The sequence below is a fragment of the Hesperophylax consimilis genome, chromosome 25 (assembly GCF_061612785.1).
Source record: "Hesperophylax consimilis isolate HC1 chromosome 25, BYU_Hcon_1.0, whole genome shotgun sequence".
In the NCBI taxonomy this organism is placed as follows: Eukaryota; Metazoa; Arthropoda; class Insecta; order Trichoptera; family Limnephilidae; genus Hesperophylax; species Hesperophylax consimilis.
Genome location: NC_142860.1, coordinates 10,606,007 through 10,621,835, shown reverse-complemented (window position 1 = coordinate 10,621,835; position 15,829 = coordinate 10,606,007). Strand labels below are relative to the sequence as shown.

The 15,829-nt window shown below is 34.0% G+C and overlaps 1 protein-coding gene across 1 annotated transcript in view; it reads left to right on the top strand.

Annotated features, from left to right (window-relative positions):
• Positions 1-4,118: 4,118 nt before the first annotated feature.
• mfrn (mitochondrial iron transporter mitoferrin) overlaps positions 4,119-15,829 on the top strand; it is a 69,126-nt gene continuing 57,415 nt past the window's right edge. Inside the window, exon 1 of the mRNA XM_089646735.1 lies at positions 4,119-4,399. Coding sequence (XP_089502861.1) covers positions 4,283-4,399 — 117 coding nt within the window. The 5' untranslated portion in view covers positions 4,119-4,282. The remainder of the gene's footprint in view (positions 4,400-15,829) is intronic.

Genomic DNA, 15,829 nt, shown 5'->3' with positions numbered 1-15,829 from the left:
AAATACAATACAAAACTGTGTTTGATCATTAATTATGAAATTCAAATGTGACATTGGATGTACGATATATACAATGTGAGGGAAGTGTAAGAGATACAGAGCGCGTGATAAATGGGCTACAACCAGAAGGTACTAAGTCATTATAGAAGGCATTTCTACTGTGCATTATCTCATCAGTGCATGTGGTGGAACCAGAGATGTGCAAAATGGGTACCCAAAACGATTTTAAATGCAAAATGGAAATGGGTCAAAACTTTTCCATTTGAAAATGCAAAATGCAAAATGGTTTTTAGAAAACCATTTCAAATGAAAAATAGAAAAAAAAACCTTTTTTCAAAATGCATTGAAAATGCAAAATGGTTTCTCAGGTCAAACAATTAAAATAATTATTGAATTTTTAAACAATTTTGTTATTTAATAATGGACATCAATGTAGAACAAAGATATTACATGATGGTAAATCCAAAAACACCACGACTACAGATTATGAAACCACAAAAAATTTGCGCGGGACTAATGTTGCCAACGTAAAAACATAGAAACTGCTATCTAACATTTAATATTACAGCGTCATGGCCCCATGTTCAGTATTTGAATCAGTATTTTTGTAATGGTATCACTCAATTGCCAGGGCTCCTACCAGGGAGCAACTTGACAAATGTAAATTATCTCTCATAGCGAGGTTGAGGACCGACTGATATTTGGCACTTATGAAAAAAAGATGAGTGGAGATAGTAAGAAGAATGTTGCAAAAAAGCATTTAAAATGGAAAATGCATTGAGAAAACATTTAAAATGCAAAATGGTTTTTAGAAAAGCATAATGCAAAATGGAAAATACCCATTTTGCATTTTGCATTTCCATTTGAAATGGATTTATTTGAAATAAAACACATCTCTGGGTGGAACATTATTAGTGCTTCAGACATAATATTCCACATGGCTATCAAAAACATTGTTTATTAGTTAGTTTCTGTTTTGACCATCTGCATAGATAAATTTGGATACATTTCATGAAGAAAAAATAGCCTAACTACTTCGAATTAACTAAATAAATCGCACTGATTAAATTGGTAAAAAATATATATTATGCTGTGCATTTGGGAGCCGAACCAAGAAGTAAGGAAAAGGAATTAATCATCTGCATCCGTTTTTGCCATTGTATTTTTTGCAGAAATAATTTTTCAATTCATTTTGCATTTTTTTTTGAGAAACAGTTTTGCCGTCTAACCAATTCTTTTAAAACATCAGTAGGGATCATTAAGTCGTGAAGATAATATCGGTTAAGGCGAAGCTTAATGCTAAATCACTATTTTCATTAATCTTTATAATGAATTGGTGTACATTATGAATACCAAAAAATATGCTTTAGATAAATTGAAGGTTTTCCTATCGGTTCGCTTGATAGAATACAAATAAAAAAATTAATTACTCAATAAAAAATATAAATGTAAACTACTAAAAATTTTTTTTCAATATAAATGTGTGAACACGTAAAGGAAACAACTTAAAAAAAATACAGTACTATAGCTAAGATTATCTGTGACAGTTTCACTTGATTAACTTTTTTGCTTTCTTATAAAATTATTTACAAAATAAATAAAAACCAGTTTTGTGATTGAAATCTAACTTTTTTTAGACTCTGTTTGTCAAGCAATTTTAATGCCTATTACCTACAATATAAGGTATACCAAGAATATACACATTTTGGCTTGTAGCTTCCTCTTAAGTGGCCACCGCCAGAGTTGATACACATGCTCGCCAGTCATAACTGTGTTGCCGACTCTGTCCTTGAAAAATTATGGTCCAATCGCCTTTCCTCAACTGATATCTGGAGACAAAGCAAAGATATTCTCGGAGCCGGCCACGTCTGCTATTATCCCGTTCTGAGCCAGTCTCCTTGAGGCAAGTTGTTGAACACCGCAATGTTTGCCCATTTGGTACCACACACTAATATAGGGGGATGACTTTTTCACCACCTGTTTGTGTGGCTCTCCTGTTTGTTATTCTGCTTTCTTGACAACTTGGCTCTTTTCACTTGAAAGTCTGCCGACCCCTAATCTAGATCAAAGATAGCCGATAGTCTAGATAGGTCCAACAATTTTGGAACATTTGTATGTTCATAGTGCAATAATTACTGTCTTAGCTTTAGAATGATCCTAGGCCTAAGACAAGATATTACAGTAGGTACTTGGAGACACATCGACCGGTGCCGGCCCTAAGCAGGCGCAACTGGAGCAGTCTGCTCCGGGTGCCGACTTGCCAAAGAGTCAAGGTGCTGGTAATACCTAACACCTAATCCAGCACCCTTGAGGTTTTAGGCCGGCCCTTATATCAACTCTTCATAACCAGCAGCTGACTAGCATGGATTGACTAGTAGGAGATGGCCTTCATAACTCTTGGAACCAGACCTTTAGGCAGACCAAACAACTCTTCATGGACAAAATGCTGGCTAACCTAATGAGGTCTCAGAAGTAGTTATAATATTTTCCATGATCATAGAAGATCAGTTGCCAAGCATAGCTACGTGACAGTTACGCTTGACAACTGACTAACATTTGATCAAACGCTGAAACGAACTGAGAATCACCAGTTAACGTGAACTGGACTGTTCAATTATTAAAAAAAATTAAAATACAGCCAATAGATGGCCAGTTTTCGATTTCAGATTATGTTTCAGAATATTAATTATTGGGTCCAATTTTTTTAGAAAAAGTATGCAGATATATACTCATATTGTGACACTCGTCTAAAAGTATGACTTTTCGAAAACAGGTAGGTAGGAAGGAATGAAAAAAAATGCAAGAAAATAGCTCCATTCGACATAATAATAATGTGAGGAGTCTGACATTTTAATTTATAATATTAAATATTGAAAAAAAAACTACATTTATTTCTAAAAAAATGATTTGGATGTTTGTTTTCTAAAAGGTGGGTAGATACATAACATCAAATCCAATCTGATAACAACACCAAATAAATAAACCGGTGCGACGTTGTCAAAATTGACACGACAACGTCGCATTAATTTATTTTTTTATTGGAAATTATCTTTTTGATATAATATGAAATCCATAGGTAAGTAGTGGTTTCCCGAAGCCAAATGTATCGATATTATAAAACAATATGGGTTAGCGCGGTTAGCGTAATGTGTTTTGTCCAAATACCTACTCAATTTAGTTTCGCCATGAATCCGACCGATTCTACGGCGGCCATTTTATAAATCGAGTCGTCATTGATTTCTAGGTCAAATTTTCATATTTCAATGACAATGGAAACAGAAATACTAAATTGAAATGATAATGTTGATCTGGATGCAATTTCTCATTTGATAAAACGATACAATTTTACTAACGCCAATTAGGTTAGACTTTTATTACGTGGATAATACTAACTTCCCTCTTTTGGTTACGTATAATGAGGTGAACCACCCATGTAATAGAAATAGTTTTTAGAGATATTTGCGCAAGATATGCTTAAATGCGTGTAAAGGGTCATAATTAAAAATTAGGGTTGGTGTGATCATATTAATAATAAACCAAAGAGAGTTTCGCTGATAGTTGGGAGTCAGTTATTTGAAAATTATTAAAAAAATATGAGGAGAGAATGGTTTCAATCAAATAAAACCAAATTATTCTTGATTTAACTTTTGTACAAAAAATAATAGAATTTTATCTGCGAAACAAATCGGATTTGGTGAAAAATATTTAAGAAGTAATCCAGATCTTTTATCATTTTTTTTAAGATTGCATAACAAATTATTACTTGTTTTGAATATGAGCATATAAATAGGTATGGACTATTGCAAATACTATAGATGAAAATGAAAGTTATCAAAGACAGAAGTTCTAAACTTTAAGCCGGAACGTCATCCAGGGGAGTGGATTTCAACTATCATAGAAACCGATAAAATTGCGTGTAAATTTATCGTAGTTAAAGTTCATGCCGTTAGAGTCGCAGTATATTTTAAAGCACATTGGGTGAAATAGTTTCTAATATCATCATCTATAGTACTACGTCCAACTATGCAGGCGCCTGCGCACGGGGAAAAAACGTGTGATAAAATAAAACAGTGAACTGTAAACAGACTAAACACCGCAAAACAGTCGTTCGCCGTTTTTCTGACGGGAAGGTTCGGGATTAAGTGTTACAGCTTTCAGCGATTCGGCCAAAAACGAAAATTTGCGTGCGAATGTAAAGCACATCGATAATAATAAATCTCGGCGTGAGGTAATATAGAAGCAGTGGTTGATTGTTCGTGACCAGTGCCAGTTTTGGAGTATTATGAACTTTGAAGATTATGAAACCCTCCCGACGTCAAATGTTGTCACCCATATGACGGCGGGAGCGATCGCGGGAGTGATGGAGCACTGCGTGATGTACCCGCTGGATTCTGTCAAGGTAATACCCGCCGAGGAGCCAGGATACCCTAATATACTCCAATTGATTGATTCGGCCAAATGTCATCGCGGATGTAGACTACTTTTCATACGTAACATGTCAGGCGACCTAACCTCACTATTAGAAAGTGAAATTGCTCACATTCCGATTTGTGGCCGTTTGACATAATATGCCCATCAGTTAATTTATAACAATTTTTAACGCAAAAACCGGCCAGTTAAAACTACGGTTTTATAAAGATAACCTCAATTATTTACAGCCGATACATCCATTGTTTACAGAAAATATAATTTTATATTGCACTACAAGTTTTCACAATATAAATATTAACGATTTATTCATTTCCAATCGTAATTACAATCGATGTGTTATTATTTATGTACTGTATCTGAGCCGGTAAATGGTTGTTTTACAATACAATTTTAAAACGCTATCCATAATATATCAGAAGTTAAATAGTAAAATTCATTCACTTGAATTTGTGAAAAAAATAATTTACTTTCTACGGAAGGTACGCCAGGTATATGATTTGGTTAAATTAACACCTCATTAACAGACTCATTTACTTTTATTTAGCTCGCATTTTGTGAAGTAATTTCTATATACAATAGATATCATAATTTATAAACCTAGGTACTTACAAAATAATATAATCTTTCGTTTTTACATTCTCTTTTATTATTACTTCTATAATCATAGACAAATGTCTCATATCTTACGTTTTAATTATCAAATAAACATAACCTAACATACTAACATAGTTTTTAATGACTGCATTAAATTTACTTCATTATTTTAAAAATTAACAGCTATTACATCTTCCAAATAATGCTGATAATGTTACTGGCCCATAATTTTGTTAGAATATTTTCATATTCAATTTCCTCAGCTGTCAGAAAATTTAAAAAATACATTTAATTGACTCACATCTTTAATTAAAAAAAACAGTTGGATTTCTGTATTGGAATACTTCTTCTATTGATCGTATTATTATATGAATGTATTACATATAATATTCTGTTTATTTTATTTATTATAGTTAGTATTCTATATGACATGTAATTGTTCTGTTACTATGTTCAAGTATGTTGTTTTGAACTGTCAGATTGTGATTAATTCTATTTGATTAGCTTCAATTGAATATGAAATATAATTTTATGAGTTCTTCAATTTGTTTGTTTTGATTTTCTGAAACAGTTAATCCCCTGTAGACTTTGTAGAATTGTTATTAGTCATTCAAATATATTATTTTTATTTATTTCAATAATATTATGCTGTAGTTTTGTACACTACCTACAAGTAAGTACCATATTGTGCTTTTAAATTCCTTCGAATAAGGATTTAGGTAACTGAGAACTATTGGTAAATGCAGTGTATAACAAATTGTATCAGTTTAATTACAATAAAATTTATTTTAAAGGAGGAAAATACTTGGGGTGTGACATTATATATTACGCCTGGAGAAGCAAAATAATGCATTTTCATTCGTATTTTAGTGTTTTTTTTTTAATAATTTGTCCATAATATGGGACGCGCTTTACATATTTCTGGTATTTTCAGTATTTTTTTGGTTCTTGAATTATTAATTTTTTTGCTTCGAGTAAATTTTCTGATTTTGTCCATTTTGAGTCAATGCAATATTTGTTACTATTTGTATATTGAAATGGGCGTTTTTAAATGTCTAAAATTTATTTGACTTTTTGTGATTTACGCCTTTTAACTAAAATAAACATACAAAATTTATTTTTAGGGGGTTTACGGACATGACCGCGGTGCGATAGAGATATCTAAGACCTAGGATTATTAAGGCATTAGAGGGAGATGTGATAAACGATAGCTATCATGAACTTGAATATTATACACGATAGCCATCATGAATTTGCTTTGAATAATTTAAAATGTCTTCTGTGGATATCGTATTGAAAGAAATCGCAAAAAATACATTGAATCGTGACAAACGCATTCAAATAAAGTGACAATTAGATTATGTTACAAGAGAGAAAAATAAAGAGGTTAAAAATGATATTTTAAAACAAAAAAGCTATAATTTTTGTCAGTGGTTTTGCGGGTGCAATAAAATTAATGTATGGATACTTTTGCTATCATTGTTTACTTTTCAAATCTACTTATAAACAATGGACTGTGATTGGAGTTAGTGATTTAAAAACTTTTAGGAGGAAAAGATCTTTCAAAAGAAAAAAAAAACATTGATTAGTTATATGTGTAAATAATTAGATAAATAATCTTAAATGAAACAATATTGTAATACCGGCTTCAGAATATGTGAGTACCGGCAAATTAATTACATATATTGGCGTTTTTATAATATGCCCTGCGCATTAGCAATATGTAATATCATTTCACATTAATTTTTTTCGATTGACCTTCCACTTTAGGACTTCTAGTTCTAGAGCCACCTCTGCGTAATAATTTTTTTATATCTTGAACACTCTTTGGTTGAGAAAAGAAAGTTCTGTCATTTGAGTTTTCACCAGTATTTTCTGTGTGCAAGCCAAACTAAACTCTATTTGCCATTATTATTTAACAGTCAATTCCGGCTCGGTGGCGATATGAAGCACTTGTTGCCAAAAAGAAATAAACAAATGTTTTTATTATAGAGACAGTAAATCCATTTCTGCATAAATCTAATTTGGCCATTTTCCAATAAATTGCATTGGAGATTTGCGGTGATTCCGTTATTATTGTATAAGAGCATTCATGCAATACAAAAAATGATTTCTGATGATATTATAAATAAAATTAAAAGCAACTATGTTGCCACGCTGCAGATGTGAAGAAAATTAAGAAACTCCAATTCACCTATCGTGCCAATGTCCTGCCTTGATGTGAAGAAGGTTCAGATGCTGGGATGACACTGTGGAACCAGAATACCCAATGACAACCCCGGTGAACTTCATTAAAGGGACTTGGGACTGGGCTACTGTCAAGGGAATAAGTTGAAATGAGCCTATGGCCAGAGTGCTTACAGGAACTATGCAGACCTCCTCAAATTAACACATTTTTTGCGGGAAATGAGAAAACTCGTCATACGCCATTTTGTTCAAATGGTTCTAAATGGGTGCGGGGTCATGTGTTTTCTATTGTCGGCGGTACCCGATCTATCTACCTGTCAATACAATGAATTTGAAACACAACAAAAAAATAAAATCATTGTAGCGTATGTTCCGCTCACAAACTACGCAGTGAAACGCGGTACATGTGCAAGTTTTGCAATGTGCCCCTGCATAAAGGAAAGTGTTTCGAACGCTATCACATATTGAAGCACTATTAGGTTATAGTTTTTTTTATATGTATTGAAAGTTTCTAAATAATCTTGTAATTTTGTATGAATAAATTTCAATATGTTATTTCGATTGTGAAATACTGTTTTTTCTATGAATCCCAAGAAAGTAGAAAGTTTTTGTTCATAAAAAAAGGAATTACACATACATTTCTAAGTAAATACTAAAATTACTTTTGTGAACTTGCAATCTTAAGATTATTATTTTTTTATGAACTATGTATGTAAAAGCCCAGTGGGCCTATAAATAAATAAATAAATAGAGACATCTTTTTAAAGTAAAACACTGAAAGTTTCATCGAAAAATATCAAATAGATCATAAGATATGAATATTTTGCGGAAAGTCTAATTTTGGCGCTAAAATTTAAAAAAACACCCGCGCTTCTCCCCCAATTTGGAGGTAAAATGCCCGACCATATAGTGTTAACCTTTCCGGGAGTATGGAAGCTAATGAACGACGGTACACACTTTAGCCAAAGGAGTATAGACGGCCATGGACGACAGGGGTCGCATATTCATATTCGATGCATATTCTGTAAATATGCATCGTATTGCCATCTATGGGCATATTCCTGTAACTTAACACTAATTTTAAACATTTTACATCATTATCGACAGAGATATCAGCTGTTATTTATTTTGCATACTATTATAAAATTTAATCAAAAAATATATTTTTTTATTTGTGTAAAAAAAACTCACTCCCCACAGCACGGCCAGCATTATGTAACTTACTCCCGGAAAGGTTAATAAGAAACGTTACATTTAATTTTCAACTGCTGAAGTTTGTTTTTTCTACCAGTATAAAAAAACTGCATTATCTTTACTGCTACGAACAGAGCTGTCACATGCGTTGGGTTCTCACCCAGGTGCCATGTGCTCAATCCTCTGCTAGCTAATTATTCCATCATTGACAAATAATATTTTCCAATTCTTATGACGGTAGAAGGAATTCAAATATTACCAGGTTATTCGTAATTAAAGTTATTGTGTTTCTTTTTAAAGTAAAAACTTACCATTTAATTTTCAGTTTTACATTCACACCTGATTTTTTTTAATGTTACTCTTGTTGTTATTCGATAAGTAAATATGTAGTTTTTATTATTAATTTATCCTGTAACTATACCCAGTGGAATATACATTTTCCACCACATGGTTTTCCCAGGTGTTTGTATCCAACTAAGTTGCCGCGCACCAAAACTAATCACCAACAAACTGAGGATTCTAAAAACAATTTATATTGATTATTGCTCGATCATTTAGGCCTCTGGCATATAGACCGTTATATTTCTTTTGATGCTGTCAGAAAGTCTGAGAATTTGTGTATATTTCCACTTCTCAATAAAATCCAAATAAATGGGATATTTCTAAATGTATCCGAAAACTAAACACTGTTTTTGAAAGGTGATGAAATATGCTTTCAAATTTTGTTATAAGAAATGAACATATAATTTTTGAAATATCAAAATTTTGAACTCAAACATAAAAAAAGTTTTCATAATGGCTAACCTTACGTTTCTGTCTAAACACTGGACTAAAATTACTTATAACAAATGGATTATAAACATTACTGCCACCTCCATTTTTTTGTCGTTTCACGTAAAAATAATGAATGAAAAATTCACAGAATTTTTCTCAAATTGCGGTCAGAACCTTTAGTTTCATAGTGGTGTACATTTTTAATTATTCTGTTGTTAACTTCTATATTTGAATATAAAGCTTGGTGTTTTCTCTTTCTAACACCTTAGTTCATATTTCTAACTGTGACGGTAAGGGACAAGACGAGGGATGAGACCCTATTAACTGTTCCGAAAAGCGAGCAAATTGACTCTAAGGGTTAATAGCTGTTTGTTCTCAAAACCAAACAAATTAGTCTGAGGAGATAAGTGCTTATGGGATATCTTTTAAAGTTAGTTAGCAAAATAACAAGTTACTGCAGAGGACTTTATGTACTTTTGCACAAGGTGACATGATTATTTATAGTTTATTTAGTGAAGGTTCTTCTTGTTTAATAATAGTTCGGACATTTATTAGTTCTGTTCTAAATATAATATACATTCATGTTAAGTTTGCACATAGATAGCCGCATTCATGCTTGTGCATACATCCTCACAGATGTCCAGTCGTGTTTGTATATTCTATCTTTCAGTGTGTGAGTTAATTCAGTGAGGAATAGGAATCACGCTGGAATTCCCAGACAATACGAAATGGGCACAAACAAGAATTAAATTATCTTGAATAATATTATAAATAATACTATGCAAGATACCAGCGGACTGGCGCAGTGCAAAAACATAATAACAGTATGCATTGTGATTAATTGGTATTTGATCAATCTTGATCCGTTAATAGCTGAGTTGACAGATGCATTGGGTTCCCACCCTGGTGTCGTGGGTTCAATTCCTCAGTCCTTCATCAACTCACAAGTAACATTTCCAGCTTATAATGATGGTAGGAGTTTTGCAAACATTGTCAGGTTATTTGTGACCCGAGAATGTTCTTTCTTTGATATGTTTCTGATAGCAGAAGAGATTGGAATATAAACTAAACCATTAGAAATTATATTGAAATAATTATAATAAAGGATTCGGAGTAAGTAAGTTTGTGTATTAAATAAGAACTTGGAAAGATCTGTGTAAGTTTATTCACTAAATCACTAGACCGTCAAACTTAGTTATTATTTAAAAAAAAAATTATGTGAATATGGCGCAAGAGTCCTAACTACTCTCAACCAGAGGCAGTAAAACTTGGTTTTAAACAAATTATTGGGGAGGGGAAGGAGGTGGAAAAGAGGAAGGTAGGGAAGTACATGGCTGTTTATATCTCGTCACCAAACACTGCTAAAGCCATTTCAATCAACTTTTGAATTAGGTATACCAAAATGAAACTGAGGGTAACTCCCTCTGGAATGTATATTTTGTAATATTTTACATTAGCTTCACACAGGAGGAGGACCTGAGGAAAATAATTCCTCTTAGGGCCTATGTCATCTGTGAGGGCCTTGTAGAGGGTCTGTTTAGGGAAGTCTCTGTTGAGGGTTGGGTAGGAACTTGGGGGTCAGTCCAGGAGTGATGGATATAAGAATCCATCCCTCCCATTGCGGTGAGAGGCTATGTTCCGAAAGAGTCCTGCTGGAGAAGTCAAAATGTCTCCCTCAACCAGTCTCTCGCGATTTGGCCCGAAGAAGGCCCAGACAAATGTCGCCATATGAACCCGGGCACCCCTGCTTAGTCGCCAAACGTAGCATACCACTTTGGGTGACCTATGGCAGAGGTGTTGGTTATCGTAGTATTTATTCTACGAGCTATTCACTCGCGGGCTGGTCGTGAGTGTTGCCAGCGCCAAGAGAATAATGTGGCTAGTGAACGAAACAATTATTTACAATAGGTACTTGCAATTTTTTTATTGCTCCACGTCAATGTTTCTGATTCAGTTCTGCTTTAGCCTTGTTCATGCACCAGTTCACATTATCAATATTAAAAATTTCAAATATGTACATACAGGGTGCAGCAAAACAGTCGGTGCAGTTTTGAAGGGCCGGTACTTCCCGTGTGGTGGGTGTAGGAACCTGGAGAGGTCTCATTGTGTTGGGAGGGTCGTGCCGTTTTCAGTCATTACCATGGTATGGTTCGTTCTTTCGTCGCCTTCACTTTGTCACTTCCATATCTGTGGAGCGATAAATAAACAAAATTTTCGGTACTGGGCTGAACATAACACGTAAGGCAACTTCACGAGAGATCTCTTCACTCCCCAAAAGCGACCATTTGGTGTGGGATTTCCATATTTGGGGTATTGGGCCTAATTTTTTTGAGGAGAATGGACGAACCGTGACTGTCAATGCTCAACGTTATTTTTCCATGTTGGAAAAACCAAATGATGACAAAATAAAATAAACCCCATTTCTGTAAGTTTTTTTTATAGCCCTTCGAAACTGCACTGTCCGTTTTGCTGCACCCTGCACTTTACACTAGGATATTGTGGGATATAACCAATTGTGATTGGCTAGTTGTTTGATTGGTCCAATGTGTTGGATTCCCACCTAGGCGTTGCAGGTTCAATCCTGTGCCAGCCGAGTCTTCCATCATCACACAAGCCACATTTTCCACTTATTATGATGGAAATAGGAGGCATTTAAATATTATCAGGTTTTTTGTAACAATGTTTGACTTTCTTTAAAATATGTATAAATATCTACCCAGACGGTCAGTAGGTATACAGTAGAAATCCAGTTTTCTGGCACTTTCTGATTTTTTACGTTTGTAAACAAAGTTTAAATGTTTAAAATAATCATAGATAAGAGAATATTTTGATAAAACAATAGAAATACATTATGTTGTATTACCCCTTAAAATTTAACTGATTTTGCAAACTGATAAGTGAGAAATACACACATATAATTTTCTTAAATGAAATTACTACCATTTTCCAGAAATACGGTTTCATCAGGTTATTTCATTTTTTATTCGAATAATGGCAGTTCAACATGTTCCCTACTACTAAATTTTGAGGATGCAAACGAACTAAACCAAATTAAATGGTGGCAGCGAACGTTTAAAAAATATACATATATATCTACAATACTCTACACAGGTGTCCTTAGGGGAACCTTAGTGGATGTTATGCCCTATGATATATTGCGTCATTGGAGATGTTCGGTGGAAAGTATTTTTAAGAAAAACCAATGCAATTTTATATGTTAATAAAATGCACATTTTTATTAACATTTTATTTTTAAGGACAATAAAAAAAAGATTCGATCTTGAAAGTAATAATCTAACATTCTAATAAGGAGATCACATTCAAGATTGTATAACTTCAAACGGATATACATTTGAGATAAGCTGTACTAGTTACATCTGTTTTACACAAAAAACCTACCCAGGAGTATTGACATGGACTATTTCTAAATCCTCAATAGCATTGAGAGATGGGCCTAGGTACCATTGATGTATTATACAGTGTTTTCCAATAAGAGGTGTTATTTTGAATAGCCCCCCTATTTCGGTAGATGTTACTTTTGAAGCTGTCATTTTTTGACATTTGACAAGTAGAAACTACGCCATTAACCCTTGGGACCTTCTAAGACCCAAACAGTCCCAAATGCCAAAGACCATATTTGTCCCAGAACGACCGCGCATTATTAAAATGCATATATCTCTCTTCCTCTCATCTAAAAATTAATTATTTCTTTTATGTCAGAAAGAGAATGAAATAGTGCTTGTTATTGTCTTTGAAAAAATGGAAGCTTGTAGAAGGTTCGATCCGTGCAAATCAACAACGTCTCAAGGGTTAATAAAAATGGAACGATACACGCTTCAACAATGTATTGAAATTATTAAAATTCATTTGAGTGAATCAAATGCAAATCATCTTCAGTGATGAAGCCCATTTCCACCTCGGTGGCTTCATCAACAAGCAAAATTGTCGCATCTGGGGCTCGGAAAACCCAAGAGTTATAGTTGAAAAGCCTCCTTATCCTCAACGTGTGACTGTTTGGTGCGGTTTATGGTCCGGCGGAGTCATAGGACCTTACTTTTTCGAAAATGAGGCTGGAGCAACAGTTACGGTGAATGGATTGCACTATCGAGAGATAATTAATGATTTTTTATGGCCAGAATTGGATGGTATTGATCTGGGCAACGTTTACTTTCAACAAGACGGCGCTACGTGCCACACAAGCAATCAAACCATTGATCTTTTACGATTGAATATCAAAATAACACCTCTTATTGGAAAACCCTGTATTTAGATGAGACACAAAGCGAAAAATTTGGTTCCACTTTTTTACCTCCAACTCTCAAACAGTGAACGAAACTACCGAATCCAGTCCCCGCTCACCGTTTTTCACATTACCACATGTGAGATATTAATGCACAATATCACTTCTAATCTTATAGCTCTATGGGACCTGGTTCCTTACATTTTCTTCGATTTCTCCTTTCATTTGATTGCTTTTTAATAAAGGGCTCATCTTTTTTAATTTTATTTCAATGATTAGAAAGATTTATAAAACATATTTTAAATATTTATCCTTTCCACAACTGTAAAATACCAATATACGTTAGAGTGTATATCTCTGTTATTACTATTCAATTCAATTTATTTATTAATTTTAAAAACATTACAAAAATGTTCATTTTGTGTTTTTAAGGAAAATTCTTACATTAATATAGATAGTGGGATCAACTATACTAGTAACAACAGAGCTTGCCTTTTAAAGGCAGCTTCATATATGCTGAAAATGTCGATATCTAAATTGATTATGTTGCAACAGTAAGATTGCTCTCCCCTCCGGCATGACCATTGGCAAGTTAGTCCTGCAGGCTGGGAGATAGAACAGTCGCTATCGGCGACGGAGATAACCATCGGGAACATGGAAATGAATGCTCTCCATGCTAACAACATGATAACATCATGATAACAACAACATAGTAGCCCAATAGCAAGTAGATAGGATAGAGCCACGGGCAGTAGCCATACTACGTTGTGTAAAGTAATCTCTTTTGAACTCTCTCCAACATGAGAGAATACTTTATCTGTGTGGACCTCATATTACTGATCCACTTTCAAGTCTACTCCTTACCAAGGAATTGAATAAAACTACGAGAACCCGGGTATCTTTAGAATTCGTTGCAGTGCGTAGAACAAAGCTCAGCATTCTCAATGAATTTCTACAAGCCGTCTCAGTATGAGTCTGAAATTTCAGCCTACTATCAAACATGAATCCAAGATCCCTCATGATTGAGACACATTTTACTAGTATAATTGATATACGCACTGTCTGTATTTATGTAAGAATTTTCATTAACAAATGTACATAAAAACGCATTAAAATGAACATTTTTTTAATGTTTTTAAAATTAATAAATAATTGAATTGTATTGAATTTGCCTAGTTTGGGGTATTTTAATAAATTTATAATAAAATACATAGATATTTGTAAAGGGATCTGTCAAAGGTAGGGAATGCAATCCCGCAAGAAAATGTCAATCCAGGTATTTGCGGGACTGAACAATCTTAGTCCCGCTGGATCCAGGTATTTGCGGGATCCAGCAGAGTGGACTTAGATATCTAATCAATCGTATAATAAAGATCTAATACTTCAATCTACCAACCTTGTTTTTAGAGTTTTAAATTTATACCTATAATAAAACAAGTTCTTTGGGACATTTTAAATGATTTATTAATAGGTATACCTTTAGTTAGACATAGGTAAAGTTTAAGTCATAAATTGGCAAAGAATAAGATAAGACATAAATTTACATAACATACCCGCTTCGGAACAGACTTTGTCTAGTGAGGTGGGTAAAAGAAATCTATGTACACAAATGAAAATAAAATAAACGCCCGGATTGCCGACACCGAAACTGAAACTTAAATTTAAATAATAACGTTCACACGATAAACAATATTCTTGTGCAATGAGCATCATAAGTTTAATTAAACATTATTTTGGAAATAGCTTCGTAAAAAAGTTAGTATTAATTGTGTCATCTGATAAACGGCTTCTGATATTGGACACAAGGTAGCCAGTGGCTGAAAAAGCTCGTTCAGCTTCCACGCTGGTTGGCACAATAGTCATTAGCGCATTGTAAGTGAATTGAAGGTATGTGTCTTTTAATCCACCGGACTCGAAGTAATTCAGAGTAAGTGAGGGTAAATCTGTAGTTGCTCTCTTTCAGCTTTAAAATATCTTGAATAACCATAATTTTTAGTGGCTTGCCGTAATTCATAACCATTAATTTGATTGAATTAGACGATGTTGGTAAGTTAAAACCCCCGGCTTTAAAAAGATCTCGCAAATCTGACGAGATATAGAAAACTCGGAATGGTAAACCATCTTTACACACCATTCGTGATACCCTCTTTTCGACGGTATTGTTTTCGCTTGAAAAATGGTCAGTGATTTTATGCTTCTTTGCCAAAGTTGATGGTTGAGGTTCACAATGAGCCGATGTGGAAGAACTGGACGTCGATGCAGTTGTAGAAGCTTCTCTGTAATCCCGCCAGTCCAGCGGGATCCCGCAAAATTTTCGACCGAGATTAGTCCCGCAAAATGTCTGCGGGATCTCGGTATTTCGGGATCCCGGTATACCGGGATTGCATTCCCTAGTCAAAGGTCAGCAAA